Here is a 27,496-nt window from a genome sequence, read left to right on the forward strand (position 1 = left end):
GAGCCTGCCAGGAGCGATTTCTGAGCATAGAGCCAAGAGTAACCCCTGAACACTGCCTGGTGTGGACCCCCCCCCCAAAAGTGACTGCATCGAAGTATAAAGAAGTGGGCACCAGGACTTTAAAGGGGTAAGTGGCGAATGGTTACATTACTTAAAAGGATGCATGTTTGAACTTTAGTTTGGGTGCTGAAATTAGTGCTTTATATGCATTACTTTATCTCATTCTCACAGTTGCCCTGTGCAGTGGACATTTTATAGAGAAGAAAAAGCAACAAACAGTCAGATATTAGGATTCCCGAGGCCCAAGTTTATACTCTTAACTGCCTGTTTGCTTCAACATCTTAATTTTACAGAAGAGGCTCAAGGAGGGGTAGAATCTCTTTTGTTTTTAGACCATTATCATTGAGGTGTCTGGGTTTACAACACAGTTAACCACATTTTCAGGCATACATGATTCCAACACACACGATTACCAGAGAGCCCGCCTCCTGTCCACCAAAATCCCAAGGACTCCGCTCAAACTTCCATAAGGAGGGGACGAATGCAAAAGCAAAGGAGTATCAAACCCGAACTTTTTACACACACACACACACACACACACACACACACACACACACACACACACACACACACACAAAAAAAAAACCCTTAAAATGTGAGCATCCGTTAGGGCAGGATCTGGTTAAGAAGTTAGTACAGAAGTTAGAATTTGGGGCCCGGAGAGATAGCACAGCGGCATTTGCCTGGCAAGCAGCCGACCCAGGACCAAAGGTGGTTGGTTCGAATCCCGGTGTCCCATATGGTTCCCCGTGCCTGCCAGGAGCTATTTCTGAGCACACAGCCAGGAGTGACCCCTGAGCACCGCAGGATGTGGCCCAAAAACCAAAAAAAAAAAAAAAAAAAAAAGAAGTTAGGATTTAAAGAACATAAATACCACATGGGTCAAACTAGGAACGAGGGTTAGAAAGGTAAGTCATTTCCCTCAGAATAAACTTAGCGAAAACACTGTGGGACCATACACACACGTATAGTTTGTAGCAGCTTCACGGCCCTGACTCCAGGTTCAGGTTTACAGCGCGGGGTGAGACAACCCGCGGCTTTCCCGACGAAGCCCGTCCAGAGCGGTGGATTCTGGGATTTGTAGTCCCTCGCTGGAGAGCGGCCTTTGTAGACCAATAGAATTAAGTTCAGATGCTGTACTCGTCGCCTATTGGCTGTAGAGCCCGCCTCCACATTCAAACCAGCCAATGATAACGCAGGATTCTGGTCTCCTGGGAAACCGCGCGACAACAAGATGGCGGCGCCGCCGGACGGCTCGGGGGCTCTGCCTGGTGAGTTTCCGCCCCCCGGCAAAGCCTTTCTGAACCCGAATTCCTCCTTGTAGACGGAAGCCTTAGACGAGGACTCGTGAACCCCAGGGAAACAGCTCTTCTCTCCTCAAAACAAAATAAAACAAAACAACCCCCCCCCAAATACTCTCATTCTACTAGTGGATACGGGCTCCCGTTCACCAATGTTTTGTTTGTCTGTTTTGGGGCCACACCCGGTGACGCTCAGGGGTTCCACCTGGCTCTGCACTCAGAAATCGCTCCTGGCTTGGGGCTATGGGACGCCGGGGGAATCGAACCGCGGTCCGTCCTGGGTCAGCCGCGTGCAAGGCAAACGCCCTACCGCTGCGTCACCGCTCCGGCCCCCCATTGCTCTCCAATGTTGAGGCTGGAGACTGGGGGCAAATCAGATCCCGGGTTCGATTTTGGTGCCTAGAAGTCGCGCCATCAGTGTTTCTAGCTCCGGTTTTAGGTAGTGAAGGGCAAGACCTGGGCGATGTGGCGGGAGGAATCAATAGGAGTTAGGATGAAGAATGTTTTCAGTTAGACATAGTTCTGACTTTGTTCCCAGGACACAGCCTTCTAGTCAAAGCTCTAGGTTGATGGGGAGTTCGCCACAGGAAGTCCCAGAGTGAAATCTAGTTCTATCAGGAGGTCAGGAGGCCCAAGACTGCTGGAGAGATGCGGTAGTAGCCCTCATAGGACCTCTTGTAATTCTAGAAAAATTAATCGAACCGTTGGGTTGGTCTAGTGAAAAAGGACCTGAGGCCTCTCTTGGGTAGTCAGCCAAGGCCTAGAAAGGAGGAACTGTGTGAAATGTTGAGTTTCAGGGGCCGGGCGGTGGCGCTGGAGGTAAGGTGCCTGCCTTGCCTGCGCTAGCCTAGGACGGACCGCGGTTCGATCCCCCGGCGTCCCATATGGTCCCCCAAGAAGCCAGGAGCAACTTCTGAGCGCATAGCCAGGAGTAACCCCTGAGCGTCACAGGGTGTGGCCCAAAAAAAAAAAAAAAAAAAAAAGAAATGTTGAGTTTCACTTGCAGGATTTGGTAAGTGGAGTAAGAAGGCAGAAAGAGGAGAGGAAAAATGTGGTCAGGAAAGTCGGGTTCCATTAAGAAATGAGGTGGAGGGCCCGGAGAGATAGCACAGCGGCGTTTGCCTTGCAAGCAGCCGATCCAGGACCAAAGGTGGTTGGTTCGAATCCCGGTGTCCCATATGGTCCCCCGTGCCTGCCAGGAGCTATTTCTGAGCAGACAGCCAGGAGTAACCCCTGAGCACCACCGGGTGTGGCCCAAAAACCAAAAAAAAAAAAAAAAAAAAAAAAAGAAAAGAAAAGAAATGAGGTGGAAATGGGAGGAATTTATTTTAACAAAAGTTGTTGGGGTGGTTTGGAACCTTGATTTTACAGTTTTAAAGTAAAAAGTTAAAATATGGGGGGAGGAGGGAGAGAGAGGAGAGAGAGAGGTGGGGGAGAGAGGGGAGAGAAAGAGAGGGAAAGGGAGAGACAGAGAGAGGGAGAGAGAGAGGAGAAAGAGAGAAAAGAAAGAAAGAAAGAAAGAAAGAAAGAAAGAAAGAAAGAAAGAAAGAAAGAAAGAAAGAAAGAAAGAAAGAAAGAAAGAGAGAGAGAGAGAGAGAGAGAGAGAGAAAGAAAGAAAGAAAGAAAGAAAGAGAGAGAGAAAGAAAGAAAGAAAGAAAGAAAGAAAGAAAGAAAGAAAGAGAAAGAAAGAAAAAGAAAGAAAGGAAAGAAGGAAGGAAGGAAGGAAGGAAGGAAAGAAAGAAAAAGGAAGGAAGGAAGGAAGAAAGAGAGAGAGAAGGAAGGAAGGAAGAGAGAGAAGGAAGGAAGAAAGAAAGAAAGGAAGGAAGGAAGGAAGGAAGAGAAGGAAGGAAGAAAGAAAGGAAGGAAGAAAGAAAGGACAGAAGGAAGGAAGGAGGGAGGGAGGGAGGGAGGGAGGAAGGAAGGAAGGAAGGAAGGAAGGAAGGAAGGAAGGAAGGAAAGAAAGAAAGAAAGAAAGAAAGAAAGAAAGAGAAGAAGGAAGGAAGGAAGGAAAGAAGGAAGGAAGGAAGAAAAAGAAAGAAAAAAGTATCCTGGAAGGGGTTTTCAATGCTACATGGTAAGGTATGGTTCATTTGGGGCTGGGAATCAGAGGGGCTTAATTGTGTGCGTTTGTCTGTTTTGTCTGTCTGACTACTGGTGGTTGGGGATATAGGGTGAGGGCAGGAGTCACAAGCAGGGTCCAGATCAACTGTGAGTTTTCGTTTGTATTGGCCACACCTGGATATTTACTCCTAGTTTTGTACTCTGGAATCACTCCTGGCAGTGTTCAGGGGGGCTATGAAGGATGCTGGGGATAGAACCCAGATCACTTGTTTACAAAGCAAGTGCCCTATCCACTGTACTATCTCTCTGGTCCCCAGATATTCTGTGTTAAGATATTTTGTATTTTCACAGCCCTGGGAAATGTCTCAAAGGGTTGGAGCTCAGGCTTTGTCCACAGGATGTGCAAGTTCTTTCCCTAGCATTGAACTTAGAGGACAATGCTGGGAGGAAACTTTTTTTGGGGTTTGATGCTCAGGGGTTACTCCTGGGTAAGTGCTCAGAAATTGCCCCTGGCTCCGGGGGACCATATGGGACGCCGGGGGATCGAACCACGGTCCTTCCTTGGGTAGCGCTTGCAAGGCAGACACCTTACCTCTAGTGCCACTTCTCTGGTCTCTGGTAGGAAACTTTTAAGCAAGACCTTGGAACACCTAAAACAACAACAACAACAAAATAAAAAAGAAAAGAAAAGAAAGAAATTAAGAAATAACCACTCTAGGGCCCAGAGAGATAGCACAGCGGCGTTTGCCTTGCAAGCAGCCGATCCAGGACCAAAGGTGGTTGGTTCGAATCCCGGTGTCCCATATGGTCCCCCATGCCTGCCAGGAGCCATTTTCTGAGCAGACAGCCAGGAGTAACCCCTGAGCAACGCCGGGTGTGGTCCAAAAACAAACAAACAAACAAAAAAAACAAACAAAAAAAAAAAAGAAAAAGAAAGAACCACTCTAACAACTATCAGGACAATGTTATTAGTGAGAGAAGTAGAATGCCTGTCTCAAAGACAGGCAGGGGGTGGAGGAAGAGGAAATGGGGGCATTGGTGGTGGGAATGTTACACTGGTGAAGGGAGGTGTTCTTTTTATGACTGAAACCCAACTACAATCATGTTTGAAATCATGGTGCTTAAATAAAGATATTATTTTAAAAAATTTTTTGGATTCTGACAGCATATGTATACTTGCAAAGGAAACCATGAGACCATGAGAGTCTAGCATGCATGGCAACACAAATAAGCAGGATGCCCATCCAAATTGGTAGGGTCTGGTACAGGCTAGGGAGAATGGAAGAATAGATGGTGAGCGTGAAGAGACTGGGCCTGGTCATTGGGAAGGGAGCCTGGTGTGAGCCCCAGTTCCAATGAGGTCAAGAAGCTTCAGGTGGCATAGTCTCTAGACTTCAATGGAAGAAGCCCTTGTTGTGCATCTGATGGGGTGGAGACCAGTGACACTCATTTCCAGAGTGGAACAGAGACGTGATTCAGGCCCTCATGGAAATCTGTGTACTTGTTACTGAATAAAATAGTGACCTTTGTCTCTGTCCCTGATGTGCATTGATCTTTGAGAAGGAAATATAAGGAAGGAAAACATGTGTCAGACAACATCAAGTATAGCCATAATTCTTACTTTTAGGTATTGCTTCTGAGTAAGGCACTGGGCTAGGGATATTATATGTGTTACTTTTGAATGCTTTCAGTAACCCTACCTTATTATAGTGATATTATTGCTATTCCTGGTTCTTTTTTTGGAGGCACTGGAGGTTGCACCAGGTGAGCATTATGTGAGACTTTGGTTCTTTCCCACTGGTCTACATCATAGCCACTTATGATATTTCCTACTTTTTTTATTTGTTGTTTTAGTTTTGGGTCACACCCAGCGGTGCTCAGGGGTTACTTTTGGCTCTGTGCTCAGAAGCCGCTCCTGGCAGGCTCAAGGGACCATATGGGATGCCAGGATTCGAATCAGGGTTCGTCCTGTGTTGGCCTTGTGCAAGGCAAATGCCTTACCACTGTGCTATCGCTCCGGTCCTGATATTTCCTACTTAATTATGACCTGGTGGGTGGTAGATGTGGCCAGAAACAGGGTTCTTCTGTCCTGACTATGTTAATGGAACTCAATGACCCAGTTCCAATACTAGAATGTATGAGGCTCACCATGGCAAACAGGTATTGGACATAACAGGGTGAGTGTAAACTTAGTTCTGACTCTGTCCATCTGGAGATAATGTCCGTAGGTAAGACTCAGTCTCCCAAGAGACTGCTTCAGGTGCCAGATGCCCAGGTGCCCACATTGTTACAGCAAGAAATAAAGCAGACGTTGCCACAACCTGCTCCTTGGTTAAATGAATTTGCTGAGTTCCTTCCCCCGCTATGTACTCACTAGATTGCCAACTGATTAGAAAGCATAATAGTCATCAGTTTGCAGCTGGAAGACACCACGAAGGTGTGGGAAAGATGCAGAGCTTCTGGGCTCTCCAGATATACCACTTCTCAGATATCCCTAAAGCAACCCCCCTTTTTTGGTTTTAGGGCCACAACTAGAGGTGCACAGATACTATTTTTGATTCTGTGGTCAGGGGTTACTCCTAGTGATGTCCAGGGGACCATGCAGTGCCAGGATCAAACCTCAGCCTCTTGCATAGAACTGTGTACCAGTTCCCTATGAAGCTATTTCTTTTTTGTTGTTGTTGTTGTTTTTGGGCCACACCCGGCGGTGCTCAGGGGTTACTCCTGGCTGTCTGCTCAGAAATAGCTCCTGGCAGGCACGGGGGACCATATGGGACACTGGGATTCGAACCAACCACCTTTGGTCCTGGATCGGCTGCTTGCAAGCCGCTGTGCTATCTCTCCGAGCCCTATGAAGCTATTTCTTTGGTCCCAGAGTCTCTCCTTTATTATTTTTTATTTATTTTTATGGAGGCTTAGTACATAGGCACTCAAGAATCATTGCTGTTTGAAATTGAACTCAATCTCCATCCTCTTGTGTCCAAACTTTAAGACTTGGAGAAGGTGCCAGAGCATAGAACAGTGGGTACAGTCACTCTCCTTGCACACAGCCAACCCCAGTTTGATCCCTGGTATTCCATATGGTCCCCTGACCCCTGCCAGGAATGACCCGAGAGCATTTCCAGGTGTGGCCTCCAAACAAGACTTGGGGCAGCCCTCAACTTCCACCTTTCCCCCCATTCCATCCATCTCTGCCACCCTTCCCCTAAACACCACCAGCCCTGAGGCGTCTGTGATCAGAGCAAAAGCATGTGCTATCTAGAGAAGCAGATGGACAGAAGCATGAGATCCAAAAGCTAAACTGCCTCCAGCCACTTCTATAGGGACAATGGGAAGATGTTACTACTCCTGGCAAAAGAAACTAGGCAAAAGGACATCTCAGGCCACTCCCTGGTCCTGAAGCTGTGGGTTTCCTCTGTACAAGAGAACTGATTTCTTCCTTCTTAGGAAGTCCCTGATATCCAGGAACTGGAAGTGGAAATATGAGCTCACCTTTGGCCTCCCTTGGCAAGACCCGGAAGGCCCCACTGCAATCAGAGCCTTTCGGTTCATGGTAAGGAGCCAGTGTCTGGGAACACAGAACCCCTCTTCCTCATGGCAAGGAGGATGACTGCAACCTTTTTTGTTTGTTTGTTTATTTTGGGGCTATACGTGGCAGTGCTGAGGGGTTACTACTAGCAGTACCCAGGGGACCATATGGCATGCCAGCGATTGAACCCAGGTCGACTGCATGCAAGGCAGTCATCCATCGTACAGTCACTTCAGGCCCAATGACTGTAACATTATGATAATAATGAGGAATTGAGTAACTTTCTCTCTCCCTGACCACTTTTTCTTCCTCTTTCTGTCTTCTGAGAGCCTAGCATTGAGCCCCCAACTGAGACTCAAGGCCTCATGGCCATATGAATTCCACAATAGTGGAATAGTGCAGAAGTGCACTATTCTGGGCCAGGCTACAGGGCAGACTCTCAGTCAAGGAAAGGGAATTTTAACTCTGTCTAGCACTGTCACCTTTTCCCATTATTTTCTTACCTCTCTATGTTTTTCAGACTTTTTTTTTTGGAGGGGTTATACCCAGCAGCACTCAGGGGTTACTCCTGGCTCTGTGCTCAGAAATCATTCTTGGCAGGTACCGGGGACCATATGGGATGCTAGGATTCGAACTACTGTTCGTCCTGGATCAGCTGCATGCAAGGCAAATGCCCTACCACTGTGCTATCTCTCTGGCTCCCAGAATATTACTTTGGCTCATTAGAAGGCCAAGAAGATCCAGAAGGGTTAAATGCCTGGGGGTCCTTAGCCTTTCAGAGCAGAGCTGGGGCTGTGCTTCTGGGATTAGAAACTGATGTCACCTTCCACACTGATATGGCCCTTTCCTCCTCTCCACCCTCCTCTGTGTGGAGGAGTTGGACACCTCAAGTTTTGGTCTATTCCTACTGGGATGGATTTGGGGTGGCTGTCCTCAGGAGAGAGAGGTGCAGCCTCTATCCTCCGTAGGCTCATATGGGGCTGGTGTCTAGTTCCTTTCCTCTGATGTTATTCAGGGCATCTTAACTTACCTGTCTTCCATCCCCTTCTTTCCAGGATTCCCAGGAGACGAAGCCTTAAAATTTATGGTGCTGGTAAGTGTGGGCACTGCCTGGCAACAGGGTTGTTGGTAGCAATGAAGCAAAAATGAGACCTGTCATCCAGAGCAGCTACTCAGCCTTATTTTTGTTGTTCCTTCATCCCCTAAGTCCAGAGCATCCTTTTGGTCATGCTTGGATTAGGAGCCCCATCTACTTCATAGCCATCACCCTTAACTTCTGAGCCCTTCTTTGTGTGTGTGTGTGTGTGTGTGTGTGTGTGTGTGTGTGTGTGTGTGTGTGTGTGTGTTTTGATTTTGGGCCACGAACGGCGCACGGTGGTGCTCAGGGGTTATTCCTAGCTCTGCGCTCAGAAGTCGTTCCTGGTAGGTTTGGGGGACCATATGAGATGCCAAGGGATCGAACCCGGATCTGTCCCAGGTCAGCAACATGCAAGGCAAACACCCTACCACTGTGCTATCACTCCGGCCCTTGAGCCTCTCTTTTTTTTTTTTTTTTTTTTTTTTTGGTTTTTGGGTCACACCCGGCGGTGCTCAGGGGTTACTCCTGGCTTTCTGCTCAGAAATAGCTCCTGGCAGGCACGGGGGACCATATGGGACACCGGGATTTGAACCAACCACCTTTGGTCCTGGATCGGCTGCTTGCAAGGCAAACGCCACTGTGCTATCTCTCCGGGCCCGAGCCTCTCTTTTAATTGCAGGATGGACTCTGTGAGGGGACTGATAAATCCTGCGCAGAAATAGACCTGAACCCACCTTCCCCTGGGAGCCTCCAAGTCCTGTTTTCATATCCCCTAGCCCATGGAGGTCTTTGAACCCCATCCTGGGCATTTGTATACTCAGGGCCACCCAGGAGCTGACTTGGTTGGATCTTTACTTCTAAACATCCTCAGCATTGGGACAGAATACACACAGTTGGTTTCACCCTGACCAGGGCCCAGGGCCCCTTTTCCTGTGGGTCTTACCACAGCAGTGACCTGTGAACTCCTCTCTGCAGAAGATGAGGTGAGCACACGGAATGACTCAGAAGAAGACATCTCTTTCCCTCCCTGCTATGGTGTGTTAGATGCCTCTGTAAGTAGGCAAGGTGAGAGCATCTGGGGAGCATCTGGGTCCCCAGTAGCAAAAGGGCCAAATTCATTCAGGGATAGCACCTGTTTTTTGCTGACAGCTATGTGGCTGTACCACCAAATCTGTCCAGGGATTACCCTGTCCTAAAGCCATGGAAGCCCCTTCATTAACTCAGGGAGTCTGGCCTACCCAGGCAAGCTGGAGCTAGACTCACTGTCAAGGATGATGTTAGTGGGTTCGAGATTTGGGCTTCCAAAGCAATAAAGCCATTTTAATAAAGCCATTTAATAAAGCCAAATAAGTAAAGAAGAACTCAGCTTCTAGCCATCCACTTCCTACCGTCATGTGGTCCTGGTCAAGGTTTGAGCCAAACTGTCCCCAGTGAGCTGGGGGAATCTTGTAATCAGGAAGGGGAAGGAGTGGGAGAGCTTGTTAGGATTGCCCCAGACAAGATGGAGTAACAGGATGGAGCAGGCCTGAGCGAAAGGGAGGTGTGGGCTGAGCACAGTGCAAGGGGCTGAGGTTAGAATTTTCCACTGGCTGGGGTATCTTGAGTACAAAACTTACTTCCTGTCTCCAATTTCTCAGAAATGGAGGAACAGTTCAATCAGCATGTTGAGGCCAGGATTTGCAGGCAGTCCTTCAACCAAGTCACCCTCTACAGATGGGGGAATTAAAGTGGAGCAACAGGAAGAACCAGGTCCCACAGCCATTCAGGCACAAAGCCAGGCTCTCCTTCACTTCTTCTGGGGATACTTTCAGTAGTGCAATGACCAGCAGTGCCTCTCAGGAGCTATCTGTGCTCTCTTTGTCTCTTCCCTGCCTCACTACACTCAGTATTTGTCCCCTCCATGATAATACATGAGGACTTGTTTGTCTTATGTCACTTCTTTTACAGCAGCATTTTGTGTACCCCACAAAATGTCCCCCTTCAGGTCCCCTTCAGTGCTTGCCAGGGCCTGCACCTCCATGATGCCTTTCTCCCATCTGGCTTCCCCTCCCTGATTTCCTTTCTTCCTTTGCTCTTCTGGCCTTTCCATGTCCTGTGCCCTGTTCTGGCCTGTGTTCTCCTCTCCCCGCTGCCTCAGTGAGCTCAGCCACACACTTTGTGCTGCAATACCAAATATTTAGACTGCTTTTAAGAGGTTTTGACCACAAGCCATGGAAAACCCTTCATGAAGTCACCTCAGCTCTTAAGGATGGTTATTATTCCATATCCTAAGAAGTCCTAAGGAAGCAATTCCAGGATTGTTCATCTACCTACTCCAAGCCATTATCAGTTCAATGTAGATTCACTAATAACATTATACATGCAAAGGTTTATTTCTGATCTGTTGTTGAGTATTGTTTCAGTTGTAGATGTATCCGATTTGCATATCAATTTCTATGAGATAGGCTAATACCATATATATTTTAATAACTATAAATTATATATAATCACTAATTAAAATATCATACATAACATTTAATAGCCACATATATTTTAGTCTGTTTATATGGTACATTATATTACTTTACAAATATTAAACTCAGTATTAATCATGATGTATTATTCATGTTTTAGGTTGCTGAGTAAGTTTCTTTGGAGAGGGTAGTTTAGGCCACACATGACATATTTAGGGTTTTATTCCTCACTCTGTGCTCAGAAGAACCTTATGTGATACTGGGGATTTGAATCAGAGTAGTGGCCACTGTAGCCACACCTATATATAAGGTAAAGCAAGTACCTTACCTCCTGCACTCTCTCTCCAGCCCTTTCAGCCCATTTTTTGCTTGTTTTTGGTCAGTAACCTGCTTTGTTCAGGACTTATTCCTGGCTCTGCACTCAAGGATCACTCCTAGTGGGCTCAGGGATCATATGGGATGCCAGAGTTCAAACCCAAGTTGTCCGTGTGCAAGGCAAGTGTCCTACCCATTGTACTATTTCTTCAGCCCCTATAAGCCCAATTTAATTTTTGGCTACACCTGGGTATACTCGGGGGTTACTCCTGACTCTGCTCTGAGGAATTACTTCTGTGTGGGGGACCATACTGGCATGCCTGGGATTAAACCTAAATCAGCCGTGTGCAAAGGAAGCACCCTACCTGAAGTATTATTTCTCCCCCACCCAGCCCGTGAAATATTATTTATATTGTCCAATAAACAATTTTCAGAACCCTTTATAAATTAATTGTGATAGCATGACATTTCACTTGCAGATACCTCAGTGTGCATCTCCTAAGAACAGAAAATTATAGTCAGGGATTGGAGCAATAGTATAACCAGAAGGGTGCTTGCTTTGCACAGGCCAACCATATGGTACCACATACACACTGGAAGTGATCCCTGAGTGGAAAGCTAGGAATGAGCCCTCAGATCTCTAGGTGTGGCCCAATCCATACACCCCCAAATATTACAGAATCACAGTCTAACTGCCATACCTAAGGATACGGATTCTTAGTAACGTCAGCATCTCTTCTGCATGTGCCATTCCCAAGTTCCAGAACTCCTGTGGATATTTTTGTTTGTTTGTTTGTTTTTGGGCCACACCCGGTGATGCTCAGGGGTTACTCCTGGCTATGCGCTCAGAAGTTGCTCCTGGCTTGGGGGGACCATATGGGATGCCGGGGGATCGAACCGCGGTCTGTCCTAGATTAGCGCTGGCAAGGCAGACACCTTAACTCTAGCGCCACTGCATCGGCCCCTCCTGTGGATATTTTTACTCCTAGATCTAGATCCTTCCTGCTCAAGGAATGGACACTGCTTGATTGAAATACTTTACAGTGTCCCTGACTTAAAATTTTTATTCTGCCTTTTTGAAGAGTCCAGGCCACATGTCAACAGGATTTTGAGGACTCATGGTATTGAATGTGCATGAGGCTAGAGCTTCCAAGTGAAATGTATTTTATACCAGATCCTATCCTTGTACACTTTTCTTGTATAAAAGACTAAAGTTCCATGCCTGCTTCCTAAAGTGACTCCTCCTCACGAGCCACCTAATAAACAAGGAAATTGACTCATGGAAAGTGCTAGAGTAGTCCTTGTTCTCTGTGGTAACACTCAGGTGTCTGTGTATCTGGGGTTCCCTCTCCCCTCCCCTGGACCCCTAGCCCTCAGCCCTGGCCTGGGCTCCAGGACTCTGTCTACTTGTCAGTCCCTATGGATCAGAACTCGGAGGTGATGAAGAATTTGCACGACGTGGAACAGAGGCTGAAAATCCAGACTGATGAGCTGTTGAGCAAGGTGGGACTCCAAGGGGGAGAAGGCCAGGGTCCAGTCTGAGGAGTGGAGGGACATAACCGGGGAGACCGGGGTAAATGGGTTATAGAACTATCTTTTCCCCACCAAACGAGCCAACTCGTTCTGTCCCTGTGGCTTCTGATTTATCTGTCTCCTTTAATCTTCGCCAAGGGCGGGGGGGTCTTCACAGCTGAGCAAGGCCCACAAATCTCCACAGGCAGCCAGAAGGATTCTGAGGGGTGGGATGAGGGAGGTGGGTGAGACAACATTTAGTTTCTTCAGTGAGCCTATTCACGGTTTGTTGGTCTGAAAAGGGTGCTCTGAGCTCTAGGAACCTGTGTACTTCCCTTTACTTTCACCTTGTCTTATTGCTGCAGGACCAGAAGATAAAAGCCCTGGAGGAGTTAGTGGAGAACCTTCAGGGGCAGCTGGGTGAGAGGAACTTCACATGGGGGCTTGGTTCTGGGCTGGGTGTCCTGGGTTTCAGGATGCCCTGAACATGGAGCTGAGTCTGCACAGTGGAGTCCATAGAGGGCCAGTGACCCCAGGCCAGTGCCTCCTTTGGGAGTTCCAGCCCTTCCCTAAGTGCCCCCCTGCACCGAGGACGTAACAGGTCTTCTCTGAACCTCTTCTCAGGGTGAGGGGAGTCAGCACCTCTGGGGGCAGAGGTTGAGAGGAAGTTCCTGAGGCCCAATCTTTCTGGATGACCTCAAGACAGAGGTGGCCTGGTTGCTTCCATACCTGGGCAAGGAACCCTTTCCCTTCTTTCCTGAAGGTGCAGCCACCTCCAGGCAGCAGGAGCTGGAAACCATGTGTGGGCAGCTGCAGCAGCAGGTGGCAGAGATGGAGGTGAGAGACTGCTGGGGCTGCCTGCCCCTCAGGAGCCAGTGTACCCATTTTCCTTCACAGCCCTCACCCCACCTTCCAAAGAGGGCTCTTGCCCTCTACTTCCTGCTCAGCTTCTGGGCTGGGCAGCTCTGCTGTCCCTTCTGGCTCCTTCCGCTACCCAGTCCATCTGCTCCCCTTCCCCCGCCTGGCTGCCTTGTGACCCCATATCATACTTTAGTGCTTTGGCCTAAATGTTCTTCCCACTCCCTGCCCCATCAGTTCTCTTGCATCTTCAGTGTCAGGGCCAGAGTGATAGTAAATAGGGAGGGTGTTTACCTTGTATGCAGCTGATCTTGGCTCAGTCCCTGCCACTACGTAGGGCCTCTCTCTCTTTTTTTTTTTAAATTTTTTTATGTTTGGTTTTTGGGCCACACCCTGCGGTGCTCAGGGGTTACTCCTGGCTGTCTGCTCAGAAATAGCTCCTGGCAGGCACGGGGGACCATATGGAACACCGGGATTCGAACCAAGCACCTTTGGTCCTGGATCGGCTGCTTGCAAGGCAAACACCGCTGTGCTATCTCTCTGGGCCCAGGGCCTCTCAAGTCTAACTAGGATGATCACTGAACGCAGAGCCAGGAGTAGGCCCTGCACACCCTGGGGCAGGACCTACAAACTAAGAATAACATCTTCAGTGTCAAATTAAGGTGGGATCCTTTACTGTGTTGTGTGTCTCCCACCACTCACCCTCCCACAGGTCCTAGTATGAGCTCCCAAGAAGATTCACTTTCCTCCTGCCCACTGCTACCCTCCTACCACAGCACATACTTACACTGTCTTACCCAAGGTCATCTTTTTTGTTGTCCCTATCCATACTCCATTCATTTATTAAGGCCTGAACTGAAGGGTCCCTTGGCATCTTGGAGGAGACTCCCCTCCCTCCAACCACTGGCCCTACTAGAGCTTTTCCGGCTCTCTTCTCCCCTCTCGCCCCCAGACTTGGTTTTCAAAGCCCTAATTTGACCACAGAAGCAAACCTCCAAGCCTCAGCTGCAGCTGTTGGCCCTACCCATCAGGTGTGTGGAAGCTAGGGCTGTAGTTAAACATTGTTGCTCTTGGGGCCACAGGGAACACTGGTGACCCAGTGATGCTCAGGGATTACTTCTGGCAGTTCTGAGGGGACCATATGGGATGCCGGTGATTGGACCTGGATTGGATATGTGCAAGGCAAACACTCTCCCCACTGTATTACTGCTCTAGCCTTCCTCACCCAATTATTGCTTAGTAATGGAACCCAATGCATTTCATATGCTCCCATGCACCAGCACCCTGCAGGACTTTGGGGAGGCTCCCCACTTCCTGGATTGGACAGGAAATGGGAGAAGAGATAAACAGGGTCACAGAAAGAGATGTAAGTACAGGGGAAAGCTGAAATGTTTAAATGGGTATAGAAAGGAGTTGGGGTCACCTAATGGCACTGGACAAAAGTCCTAAAGGATGAAGAGGGGACCAGTGAAATGCTTGACCTCTCGCCACCTAAACACGGACTTGTAGGTTATTGTAGGGAGAATTTCTTTTGGGGAGAGTTGGAAACCCCTAGAAAGTAGATGGGGTGGGGTGCAATGAGAGCAACTAGGGTGGGTCAGAAGAGTCGAATAGGGTGGGTGACTCTAGTGGGGCAGAGATAGGAGAGGGTTGGATGAGGAGGCCTGGGCAGAGGGGGTACATTTCCCTGAGACAGGAGGCCATAGAGGTTTAAGAAGTTTGAAGCCTGGAGGCAGGGAGTCACAATAGTGTGGGGCGAGTTGCGTTTGAGGTGTCTTGTTAGACACCTGAGTACAGATAGCTGGGGTTCCTAGAGAAGAGATTTGTATTCAGTCTAAACTGGGGATGTGGGGTCAGCAATAGTGCAACAGGTAAGGTGTTTGACTTGCATGCAACTGACTCTGGTTCAGTCCCCAGCATCCCATATGGTCCTTTGCCAGGAGTGATTCTTGAGCAGAGCCAGAGTAACCCTTAAGCACTACCAGGTGTGGTTCAAAACCAAACGAACTGGAGTGTGCTTCGTAGCTATTTCAGGACTGGATGAGAACTGTCAGGGAGAGATGGTGTTTGGAGGGAGCCCCATGGCCCTCATATCAAATATTGGGTAAAAGATGGGGAACCAGTGAAGGAAACTGAAAACGAAGACCGTGTTGTAAGAGATGAAGACAGTGTTATCACTGGGTTTGGCGATGGGCAGTGTCAGTGGGCTGTAGAGATGGAGGCCAGGTTGAAGTGAGTTGGGGAGAGAATAAGAGTTAAAGCAGAATTAAGAAACTGAACTGAGGAAGTAGATAACTTTTCCTGAGGTACAGAAGGTGTGAGGCTTGGTCCTAGGGAGGCTGCATGTGGGAGACCATGTCCAGGAAGGTTGTCCTGCCCTCTCTACACTCTGGTCATACCCACACAATTTTCTGTAGCCACCATGATGAACTTTAGCAAGTCTTTCTTGTGCCAGACACTTGGCTAGTACTTAACATGCGATTTTTTCTTATTGGGTTCTTATAAATCTATGTAGGTAAATGCAGTCTTTTTTACATATTTGTTTGTTTTTGGGCCCCACCCAGCAGCACTCAGGGAGAACTTCTTGCTCTGTGTTCAGAAATTGCTCCTGGCAGGCTTGGGGGACCATATAGTATGCCAGGAATCGAACCTAGGTCTGCCCTGGGTCAGCATCGTGCAAAACAAACATGCTGTGTTATCACTCCAGCTCTAGGTGCAGTCATTTCTATTTCACAAGAAGCTGAGAAGTGGTCAAGTTCCCCAGACCACCCCCTAGGCCTAGATAACTGAGGTATGGGAGGAGGCTAAACTGATGGTGCCAGCTCCCACTTTGTTTCTCTCCTTGCAGCGATTCCTTGCTGACTATGGCCTGCTATGGGTAGGTGAATCCACAGACCAGGAGGACTCAGAGGAAAATGAGAGAGACTGGATGACAAACATGAAGTTCTGGAAGCCAGGTAGAGCAGGCGGTCTGCCCCAGCTCCTCAAAAATTTCCAACAGCTTCCTGATAGACAGCAGTTACCCCAGGGATACTTCACTGCCCCACTTCTAAGCCCAAGGTGCCCCCAGACATCCCACACTTAGCTCTGAGCAAGGGCCAGGAAGGGAGGCCTCAGCTGGACTACATCACTGACCCCTAACCTGTTACCTGTTGCCACCACTTTCTTCCTCTGGGGGTCCTCTCAGATTGCTTATTTGTATTTCAAGATTCCAGAGACACAAGACTTAGCAAGACCTCACTGGCTTCAGACACATAGTTTACAGAATGACGCTCTCTCTCTCGCTCTCTCTTCTCTCTCTCTCTCTCTCTCTCTCTCTCTCTCTCTCTCTCTCTCTCTCTCTCTCTCTCTCTCTCTCTCACACACACACACATGAAAATATTCCTTCTGCTCTTTGGAGAATGGGGTTGGGGGTTCAATGGGTTTGACTAACTGTATGAAGTGTCTCCTCAGACTTCCTTTCAAAGTTCTTTTAAAGTGAGTTCTTTGCAATCTTTCTCCTTTGGTGGGTTCCTCCCCTTTTTATTTTTAACTCAACCGTTAATTTAGAGGGATGGCACCCCATAGACTCAGGGCCACGGGCCAGGGCTTTTCTGAAAGCCGGGGCCATTCTCCCCAGAGAATAGTGGAGGTTACTTTCTGGTACTTTGCCTGGTACTTTGTACTTTACATATCATTGCCACTCCCTATTCCACAAAATTACTATCTGAGCCTCAAGTTCATTTTCAGTAATTGGGCTGGGGGAAGGAGGCGTGGCACAAAGGACCTCAGGGCCAAAGGTTCCATCTCAGGCTCCAAATGGCCTTCCTTGCACAGGTGTGGCCCTTACTTTATTTATTTAGTCCATTTGGGAACACACCTGGCAATGCTTGGGCAGCCAGCCATATTTGGTGCCAGTAATCAAACCCAGGCTGGCCTCTTGCAAGAGAAATTTCATTTCCACTGGACTATCTTTCTGGGCCTTATTACCCCTATTTTTAAAAAATGTCACAGAAGTAGTGAGTGAGACATAGAGCACCTGGCGCTGACCTTGCACTTCTCCAACCCAACAAATAGAAGCTCATTTTGTTTTCCAGTCAGAGGCAAGTACAGTCTCTAGGGAGTAAGAGCATGTCTCCTGAGGGAACTGTCTGGAAGATGACAGTACTCGTACATTTCCTGCTGAATTAAAAACTGACCCACTTGGGCTGGAGTGACAGCACAGCGCCTTGTACGCAGACGACCTGGGACTGACCCGGGTTCAATCTCCAGCATTCGCAAACTCTGAGCCTGCCTGCCAGGAGCGATTTCTGAGGGCAGAGTCAGAAGTAACTCCTCAGTGCAGTGCAGTCGGGTATGGCCCCAAAACAAAACAAGAAAACCCCAAAAAACCGAAAAATAAAACCCAAGGCTGAGATGCTTTCCTCCTCTGCTACCACCATGGCCAGGTCCTCCAAATCTCAGATCACAAATACCCCCACTGCTGGTTCTAAAAATGTTCTTCCCACTCACACAACACTCACAGCTTCACACCAGCCTTACCAGGATGGGCATCGAGGTATGGGGGCTCCAGGTTCTCTTTGTGTATACAGCTTGGAGCTTGGAGCCTGAATGAATTAAGGGAGCAAGACTTCTGCACTCACCTGGGGGTGGGGGTGGAAGTCATTGTCACAGGGTGGTCATGTGGCAGGTTCCATTCTAGAAGGGGCAGAGCTTTAGAAGGTGGGACTGTGGCATGGGTAACTGATGAGGGAGTGGGAATGATGGAGAATCAGGGATGAACCCCTGTGGGGAAGAAGCTGAGTTCTGGGGGGTGTTGGACACTGTAGAGCTGAGGAGGGAACACTGGTATCCAATGCTTTGCACCCCCCCAATACTGCAGGCCTAGGGGTGCCAACAGCAAAATTCATAGAGCCTTGGGGGAAGCCAGGGAAGGACACTGGTGCTGCAGGAATGTCCCCCCTGGGTGGCACCCCACCTTCACCTAGACCATAAAGCTCTGTGAGCTGATGGAGTAGAGGCTGTCTCCTGCCCATGGGGCCTCCTTGCCCTTTGGGGAGATGGTTTGCTGACCTGTCTTTATGGATTCCTGCCATCTTCTTTCATCCCCAAAAGAGTAGCCTGCCTGTTTTGTAAACTGAGTGAGCCTCCCCAGCTGCCCCCACTGCCTCTGCAGCCATTTCCCTTCGCCCATTTTTTTTGGGGGGGGGGGGGTTTGGGCCACACCCGGCCCCGCTCAGGGATTACTCCTGGCTCTGTGCTCTGAAATCGCTCTTGGCAGGCACGGGGGATGCTGGGATTTGAATCACCATCGGTCCTGGGTCAGCCACTTGCACGGCAAATGCCCCACCGCTGTGCTATCTCTCCAGCCCCTTCCCTTTGCTTTTTTAATCTTCAACATGGAACGTTTCTGCCTGATTTATTCACTTCTAGCAGCTTTTCATACTGTCCTCCACTTCTCCCCCCAACCTTTTTTTTTTTTTTTTGGTGGGAAGGCTGCTCGTACAGGCAGTTCTTAAAACTTACTCCTGTCTCTGTGTTCCAGGATGACTCCTGGCAAGGACCTGGGATTCATAAGGGGGTGCTGGGGTTTAAGACTGGGTTGACCATGTTCTACCTACATGCTTCAGCCCCTTTTCCCACTTTTTTCTTGCTTCCCTCCATCTCCAGTCTGCTCTGATCCCAAAGTCCTTGTGCCCACAAGGGCAGCCTCTTGCTACCCTGTTTCTGGCTTTCCCTCTGTCCACAGTGTTCCCCCACTCCCCAAGTCAGAGGCCACATCCAGGAGCTGGAAATAAGGTAGCTTTGTGGGGCCAAACTGGGACTGATTCAGATATTCTAGAACAGGGGACTCTCACTGGTGAAGAGGGAAGAGGCTCAGGACTCCCCTGGAGAACCAGCAGAGGAAAGTGTAGCTGGAGCTTGATCTGAGCCTGCTTCCCTCCCTACTTACTGCAAGATAGGGGACTTGGGCTCATCAAGCAGAGGACAGTACAGGGCCTTGTTTCTGGACACATGGAAGAGACAGCCCTGCTCCAGTCATATCAAGGAGCCAGTGGTAAGCCTCAGACATGAAAGCTCCTGCCTCTCCCCTCTAGACTTCTGCCTGCCCCTCAAAGCTCTTCCCTCTCCTCCCAGCAGCCTTTACGCACTTCTTCTCTCCCTCAACTGCTAGCTCCTCCTGTTCTCTAAACTCTGTTTCCCTTCCCACTCTTCTGCATTTTCTGTTTCTCTAAAACATCCATTTCCCCCACCACCTCCACTCTTCTTCCTCCCACTTTTCTTCCCAGTTCCTGCACTGTTCCTCAGCCTCCCTGCTCAGGGAGCAGCAGGCCAGAAGCTCCAGCTCCTCCTTTTGCTCTACCCTTGAGCACTTGGAACTGACCATACTAAGACCCCTTGGGTGCTGAGGGTCCCCCCAGCCTCACTCCCACTTCAGACCTTTGCTTTGTTCTCACCACCACTTAACCTCCTTCTTTTCCCTTCTCTGAAACTCAGTTCAAATCCTACCTCCATCCTGTAGATGCCAGCTTATACTGTTCTGTTTCCCTGCAATTTCCCAGGCTCTGGGCACTGGGCTCTGTGCAATGAAAATGAACCACCAGGCAAAGGAGCCTGTGTTTGATGGTACTGTGTGTGGGCAAATATCTTTGTCTGAGACCATGTCCACATGCTTAACCTAGTCGCTGAGAGTGCCCCAGCATCATTGTGCATGCTGAATGTTCATGTGGTCTGGTACATGATGAATGGATAGTGACCATGACCTTGATTTTTAGCAGCACATTATGCCTGGCGTGGCTACCAGACAGAGCTTTGTATGTGCATCTGGTGGGCAGGAGTGTCCAGTCCAGGGGGATTGATCTGGGCACTAGGGCAGCCTCTGTACTGGGCAGGGTCAGGATGTATTAGTGAACACCCCACTGTAGGGCTGAGGCACACAGGCCTGTGACACTCTCTGGCCTATTTTCTCCTGCTCCTGGTCCTGAGTGGGCATGGTGACATAGTGCTTTTGTGAGGAAAAGTGAGTTCAGTTACCTTGCTCAGTTACCTTTGTTTGAGATGAGGGGAGGAGGTACAGGTTTCACAGTTTCACTGTCTCCATGAGAGAGTCAACCCCATAGGCCTTCACACACCTCAGCCCCTACCGTGGTGCTTACCACAGGCTATTTATTGTCCCTTACTCAGAAATCGCCCCTGGCTTGGGGGAACCATATGGGACACCAGGGGATCGATCCACGGTCCGTCCTACGCTAGTGCTTGCAAGGCAGACACCTTACCTCTAGCGCCCCAGATAGAGTGGTCTTAATATCTGACTGGGGTTCGCTCAGGCTATTACCTGACCTCACAGTAGCTTTCTTTGCCATCTGTCACAATTCTGGGATGGGGACAGGATAGAAAGAGATGAGCCTTCCTGTTATTGAGGATCATCCATGTGTTCTGAAAGTTGTTCATGGAAATAAGGCGTTGCAATTTCATTGACTCATACTAGGGAAGCCTGGGATGTTCTGCTTTTCTTGGTTAATTCAGGGACTCCGGGGTGCTGAGGAGGTGGGGAGCAGGCACAGCCCCTGTAACAGTAGGAAATGTAGGGGAGAGGGAGGACCAGCTGGGGCACTACATTTGAGAAGCCACAGAGGCAACAGGAAGCAGGGCCACCCACATCTGTACTTCCCCCACCCCACCAATGCACCTCTGTGGGGAAGGAATTGGGTCCCCAGAGTCCTGACCCACATCCTGCACAGCCTGCCTGTCCTGGTGAAAAACAGGCCCAGAAAGCCGCTGGGGTTTTGTAGGGTCACACCCTAGGAGGAGATATCCTTGGGGCTCACGTTCCTGTGAAGAATCAATTATTCCCCATTAGCACACAGAACCATTCTAGGGCTTGGTGTGTCAAGGCTGTCCCGCAGGCCAGATAAACATCCTGAAACTTAGGCATAGCTATATAGACAACATGTTTCAGGAAAGGAGGCAGAGGCTTCTATTGGCCACTAAATGAGACTGTGCCCAGCAATATTTGCATAGTCCAAGGTCTACCCCTTTTTGTCCAGCAGCCACCTGAAACCTCCCTGCCAACCATCTGTCCCTACCCTCACACCCTATCTTGACAGTGCAGATTGGGGGAAAATGGGGCAAGCCCAGTTAAATGGAGATAAATATCCCGTCTCAGAATTGGAGCAGCCTGATGCCCACCTGTGTAAGTTGGTAACTAATATGGCTGGCATGCTGGTTCCAAACTGGCCTGCCTGTACACAGTTATTTTGGAGCCTTCCCACCTAACAGGGAGGCAGAAGCTGTTCTTGTCTGCACCAAAACAGAGTGGTAGGGAGTAAATCCAGGCCTGCCTTCACAGAAGTCATGGGTAGAGGCGGAGGAGCCTGGATCTGATCCATAGCCAGGAGCTCTGTGCTGTACATTTCAGCTGCTAACCCAGTGCCTGTCATACAGAGATCTGGCTGCAGATCCTATCCCTTACTCTGTGTCCTCAGGCAAACTATTAATAAACTCTAACCCTCAGGCTTCTCTCTTGAAAAAGGGGGACTACAGCCTCTATACAGTGTAGGATTGGGATGAAGAGAGAAAGGATGAGGGCTATGAAGGCCTCAAAACACTGTCAGTATTTGCTGAGAGGTAACCGTTACCCTGGGCATGTTCAAGCTCTTCTCTCCTCACAAGTGATCACTGAAAATAAAGCTCAAGTGCCCCCTGGAGGAGGGGCTGTGAGCCTCAGTTCTGCTGGGGCACTTGGTGGCCATGAAGAGAAAAGAAGCTCAAGAGTGTCTGTTCTCTTTGCTAGGGGACTCACTGGCGCCCCCAGAGGTGGACTTTGACAGGCTGCTGGCCAGTCTGAAGGATCTCAGTGAGCTGGTGGTGGAAGGTGAAACGCAGGTGGTGCCAGTGGCTGGTGGGGCACGATTCCAAACCCTCGAACCCATCCCCCTGAAGCTCTACCGGAATGGCCTCATCATGTTTGATGGCCCCTTCCGGCCCTTCTTTGAACCAGCCACACAGGTAGGCTTAAGAGGGAAGATAAGACTGCTTGGTTCCCTCACATTAGTTGGAAGTGGTGGGGCCCTGCTTACCCCAGCTTGTGGCCCTCCACACGCACCTGGGCCCATGCACAACTTACAGAGACCCATTCTTTTTTTGTTTTTTGTGGGTCACACCTGGCAGCGCTCAGGGGTTACTCCTGGCTCTATGCTCAGAAATTGCCCCTGGCAGGCACGGGGATGCCAGGATTTGAACCACCGTCCTTCTGCATGAAAGGCAAACGCCTTACCTCCATGCTATCTCTCCGGCCCCAGGGACCCATTCTTAACCCAATTCATGGGATTCTGAATATTTCCTCTGTGGGTCACTTCAGGACCTGGGTCTTAACAGCTAGACAGAAAGCAGAATGCAGACTCCATACAGGCCCTGCCTTCCTCTCTCCACCTGCAGCGTTGTCTCCGAGACATACTGGATGGCTTCTTTCCCTCTGAGCTCCAGCGCCTGTACCCCAATGGGGTCCCCTTTAAGGTGATGGGCTCTTCAAAACTCTACTCCATGGGGGGGGGTTGGAGAGGACAGACATAAACAGATTCCTCACACCTTAGTCTGAGGTAGGGCCACTGGCCACTTCAGGACACCCCATAGGATGAGCCTGAATCTGGGCTGGGCAGGCTGTAGAGAAGCTCTTTGTGTCAGTTACCCTATCAGTGACCTAGGCCTGTGCTTGGACAGCAGGCGGCGCCTCCAGCTGGCACTCTGAAGCTACCCCTTATCATCCAAGACACATTGACAAGTCTGGGATACTTGAGGGAATTTCTAGCCTACTGGCCTGGCCTCCCCCCCCCCCCCCGCGGCTTCTATTACAGTCTGACTGGGTTCAAAGTGAGTGAAGGGGATTATGATGGGGTCAGAGTGTGAGATGAGGGGTGCGATGAAAAGATCACCAGAAGCCACATCCCCCAGAGGGTGGTGTGCCCCACACGACCAGTGAGGGAATATGCCACCAAAGCACACAAGACAGCGTGAGTCAGGAGTGAGGGTGTTCAAGGCAGCCTGTGTCAAGACCAGGGTCGGGGAGGTGTGCTGAGACAGTGTAAGAGAGTTGCTCCACCGTGCAGAGGCTGCACTGTACACCAAGGGGCGTTGTGCCCCCTCCTGGGCAGCTCTGGAGAGTAACTGAGGGTGCCAGCACTGTGGCTTGCTCAGGGGTGCTTCCAGGAAGAGCACAGCCCAGTGGCAATGACTGCAGCACAGACTGCAGCCTTCCCACTAGCTTCTAGGACCTTACTTTTTTCATTGGTTAAAACAGATGGCCTTGGCTCATCGCTTGGGCCCTGTATGGGCAAAAGGGTAGGGGTTGGGCCAGGGCTGAAGAACGGGCCCCATCACTCTTCCTCGTCAGGTGAGTGACCTGCGCAATCAGATCTACCTAGAGGATGGGCTGGACCCATTTCCAGGTGAGGGCCGTGTGGTGGGCCAGCAGAAGATTCACCACGTTATGGACAGGACAAAGGACACAGGTGAGCTCAACCCCAGGTGGTGGGAGTGCTATGCAGGACAGGCCATCCACTACAGTCTATCTTCCCCACACTGAGGCTTCCCATGCCCTCCCTGCAGATTTCAGGCTGACCCCTGAGAAGTTTCTGAACAGGCTTCCCAAATTTGTGATCCGGCAAGGCGAGGTAGTTGACATCAGAGGTGCCATCCGGGACACTCTCCAGGTGAGACCAGCCTTGGCTACTCCAGTCTTGGGCTGTCCCAGCATGCTGGCTCAGCCTATCTGAGCAACGGTTATTTGGAAGTACAGAACTGATGGATGGAGGGGCAAGTCAGTTATTCAATCTCCTGCAGATGAGAGCTGGCAAGGGCTCAGGCAGAAACCCAGATAGCCACTATGTTAGCTGGAATGTGGCTCTAAAAGAAGGGATGTCCAAGTCTAGACCAGAGGTTATGCCCTTTGAGCTCTAAATCAAAATTTCTGGTTAGTCCTGGACACTTCTTCCCTTACATCCTCTCCCTGCACTCCTCACATTGCTCATCCTAGGCTCTTCCTGCAAAGGACCTAAAGCTGTTTCAGAGGACTCAGTCTCTACTCAGAGGCCAAGTTCTGATTTTTCTGTCAGTGCTAAGTCTCCTGAATCCATCCTCTCTCTTCATCCCCACTGCTCAGCTGTACTGATCTAGGCTCCCTCTCTCCCACCTCCACTCTGGATAGAAAACCCTCCTTCTCCAGCAGCCTTTGCACTATTTTTTTTGTTTTGTTTTGTTTTAGTTTTTGTGGGTCACACCCGGCAGTGCTCAGGGGACCATATGGGATGCCAGGATTCGAACCACCGTCCTCCTGCATGCAAGGCAAAAACACCTTACCTCCATGCTATCTCTCCGGCCCCACTTTGTACTCTTTTTGAGTTGGGGGCCATACCTATAAGTGCTCGGGGGACCATGCAGTTCCAGGAATCAAACGTAGGCCTCCTGCATTCCAAGAATGCACTCTAGGGGTAGAATGTTCTGCCTTGCTGACCAGGTTTGATTCCCAGCATCCCATATGGTTCCCTGACCCTACCAGGAACAATCCCTGAATGCAGAGCCAGGAGTAAGCCCTGCACACTGCCAGGTATGACCCCAAAACAAATAAAAAACACAGAAGCACTCCAGCCCTCTGAGATTTCTCCCTAGCCTCTGTGTTTTTATTTTGTTTGTTTGGGTCACACCTGGCAACGCTCAAGGGTTACTCCTGGCTCTGTGCTCAGAAATGGCTCCTGGAAGGCTTAGGGGACCATATGGGGTGCCGGGATTTGAACCACCGTCTGTCCTGGGTCGGCTGCAAGGCAAACAAATGCCCTACCCGCTGTGCTATCTCTCCGGCCCCTATTTTTTTGTTTTTTTATTTTTTTAGGTTTCGATCACACTCAAACATGGTCAGGTCTTACTCTTAACTCTGCACTCAGGTATCACTCCTGGTAGTGCTCAGGGGACCATATGGGGTGCCAGGAATTGAACCCAGGTCTGCCATGCGCAAGGCAAGTGCCCTACATGCTGTACTATCTCTCCAGTCTGATTTCTGCTCTTTTAAACAATGGTTCTTGGCCAAAGTGAAGCTTCAGACCTGCATTCAAAGCCCATCATCCAGTGTTGTCCTTTAGTCCTAACCTTGTCCTTTTCTATTCAATCTAATTCCAAGCTTTAGGCACATGAACTGCTAAAACTTCCAAATGTATTATACCTACTTTCAGAGGCTCTCTGGAATTTTTCTATTATTATTATTATTATTATTATTATTATTATTATTATCATCATCATCATCATTATCATTATCTACATTTCTTTTCCTTTTCCTTTTTTTTTTTTTGGTTTTTGGGTCACACCCAGCTGTGCTCAGAGGTTACTCCTGGCTGTCTGCTCAGAAATAGCTCCTGGCAGGCACGGGGAACCATATGGGACACCAGGATTCGAACCAATCATCTTTGGTCCTGGATCGGCTGCTTGCAAGGCAAACACCTCCCTGGGCCCTTCTTTTCCATTTTTTTGGTTTTTGGGTCACACCCGGTAATGCTCAGGCTCCCGGCTATGTGCTCAGAAATTGCTCCTGCTTGGGGGGACCATATGGGACGCTGGGATTGAACCCAGGTCCTTCCTGGGTCAGCCATTTGCAAGGCAAACGCCCTACCGCTGGGTTATGGCTCCATCTATAGATGGAGTAGACTATCATCTACTTTTTGGTTTTTGGACCACACCCGGTGACGCTCAGGGGTTACTCTTGGCTATGTGCTCAGAAATCACTCCTGGCTTGAGGGACCATATGGGACACGGGGGGGTGGGGGTGGGGTGGGGGGGCCTTGAACCCTGGTCTGTCCTAGGCTAGCGTGGGCAAGGCAGACGCCTTACAGCTTGCACCACCACTCTGGCCCCAATCATCTACGTTTCTAAGGATCTTTACCCACTCTCTTAAACTCACAATTTAAGTGCCATCTCTCAAGAGAGAAGCCATGGCCCATGCTAGATTAGGCATTCAGCCTGGATATCTTCTAAGGCTTCTGGGGAGATGATACAACTGTCTCCCAAAACTTCCCTTACATCTTCTCTACTGTTCTGGTTCCAGTTTACCTGGAAAACTAACTGCCTCTTCTTGCTCACAGTAACTCATTCCAGGTCAGGGATAAGTTCTGTGTCAGGATTAGGGGATAAGGTATACCTCTCTCTGGTTAAGTCCAGGGCTCTGCTCACTCTCCATTGGTGCCTTCCAGAACTACTACTCCTTGCCTGCCCCGATCCCAGAGATCATAGTGGAGACTCCTGCCTTGGTTGCTGAGCGTGAGAGGTGAGGACCTAGTGGACCTAATGGAGAGGTGAGGACCCAAGTATTAAGTTGGGGCACTGACAGCTTCTGAGCCCACAGAAGCCAAAAGTCACCAGAATCATCGCCACCCCTGCTCTCCTTGCTGCGTATCAAGTCCGAGGACGGTGAACAGGCCTTTCGGCTGATGATGCAGCCACAGGACACAATTGGAGATGTGCATTCCCTGCTGGCAAAGGCCAGGTGGGTGTTGGATAAGGGTGACTGGCCACAGAGGGGTTTGCTGTCACCAGGTCTAGGCCTGACCCTTTCTGCCCCGCCCCAAGGAACAAGGACGCTGGAACCTTTGAGATCTTCAGCACATTCCCACCTGTGGTGTACAAGGACCATTCGGTTACACTGCAGGATGCAGGTCTAGTGCCTAACGCTGCACTGCTGCTGCGGCCTCCCCGGGCCCACCCACCAACCCCCTACCTCAGCTCCTAATAAAGCGCCCGCCCCCACACCAGCTGCGCCAGGAGGTTTTCTTGATGCTGTTTCTAGCCTCCCCCCCAGGGAAGGGGCGGAGACCACTCCGCCCCTTGGTAACTTGAGACCCAGCTGGCAGGCCTAGCTGCAGGGTCTTTGTCCTCCAGGTTCCTCATTCTTCACAGAAGAGCTGAACTAAACCCCTGTTTTGAAGGTAAGACTGGCCTCTGCTTAGACTGGAAGGGGCGGCAGAGCCTTGTGTGAAAGAATGCAGCCAGCAGATTGCTGTGCAGATAGACATGGAACCACAAGCAAGTGGAGACACTCAAGCCTGCACAAAGCCACTACCCCCATAGCACAATGCAGCTGTGAGCCTTCCCCCACGACACTCTCACTCAAAGCCTATCTGCTGGAACACAGGCAGGCAGCCACATGGCACACTTCACTACTGCCAGGCATGTCACTGCAGTCCACCAAGGCATAGGTATGTCATGGGGCGCCATCACAAGCACAGGAACGGAAAGGAACGCCCTCCCACAAGCTCAAAAACTGAAGAGACACAGCTCATGCACAGTTATACCCAGCTACCACAGGCAAACT

At 49.7% G+C, this 27,496-nt stretch overlaps 1 protein-coding gene across 1 annotated transcript; it reads left to right on the plus strand.

Annotated features, from left to right (window-relative positions):
• The first annotated feature begins 1,301 nt into the window (after nt 1-1,301).
• Nucleotides 1,302-26,931, plus strand: UBXN11 (UBX domain protein 11). Its single transcript, XM_049775192.1, has 15 exons — nt 1,302-1,331; nt 6,870-6,975; nt 8,007-8,044; nt 9,005-9,094; nt 12,212-12,300; nt 12,675-12,729; nt 13,073-13,146; nt 16,016-16,124; nt 21,941-22,155; nt 22,585-22,662; nt 23,537-23,654; nt 23,752-23,855; nt 26,379-26,452; nt 26,531-26,671; nt 26,755-26,931. Exons 2-15 carry the CDS (start codon nt 6,905-6,907, stop codon nt 26,912-26,914), a joined length of 1,416 nt encoding a protein of 471 aa, XP_049631149.1. The 5' UTR covers nt 1,302-1,331; nt 6,870-6,904; the 3' UTR covers nt 26,915-26,931.
• The last annotated feature ends 565 nt before the right edge of the window (nt 26,932-27,496 follow it).

This window comes from Suncus etruscus, chromosome 6 (genome assembly GCF_024139225.1).
Source record: "Suncus etruscus isolate mSunEtr1 chromosome 6, mSunEtr1.pri.cur, whole genome shotgun sequence".
Lineage (NCBI taxonomy): Eukaryota > Metazoa > Chordata > Mammalia > Eulipotyphla > Soricidae > Suncus > Suncus etruscus.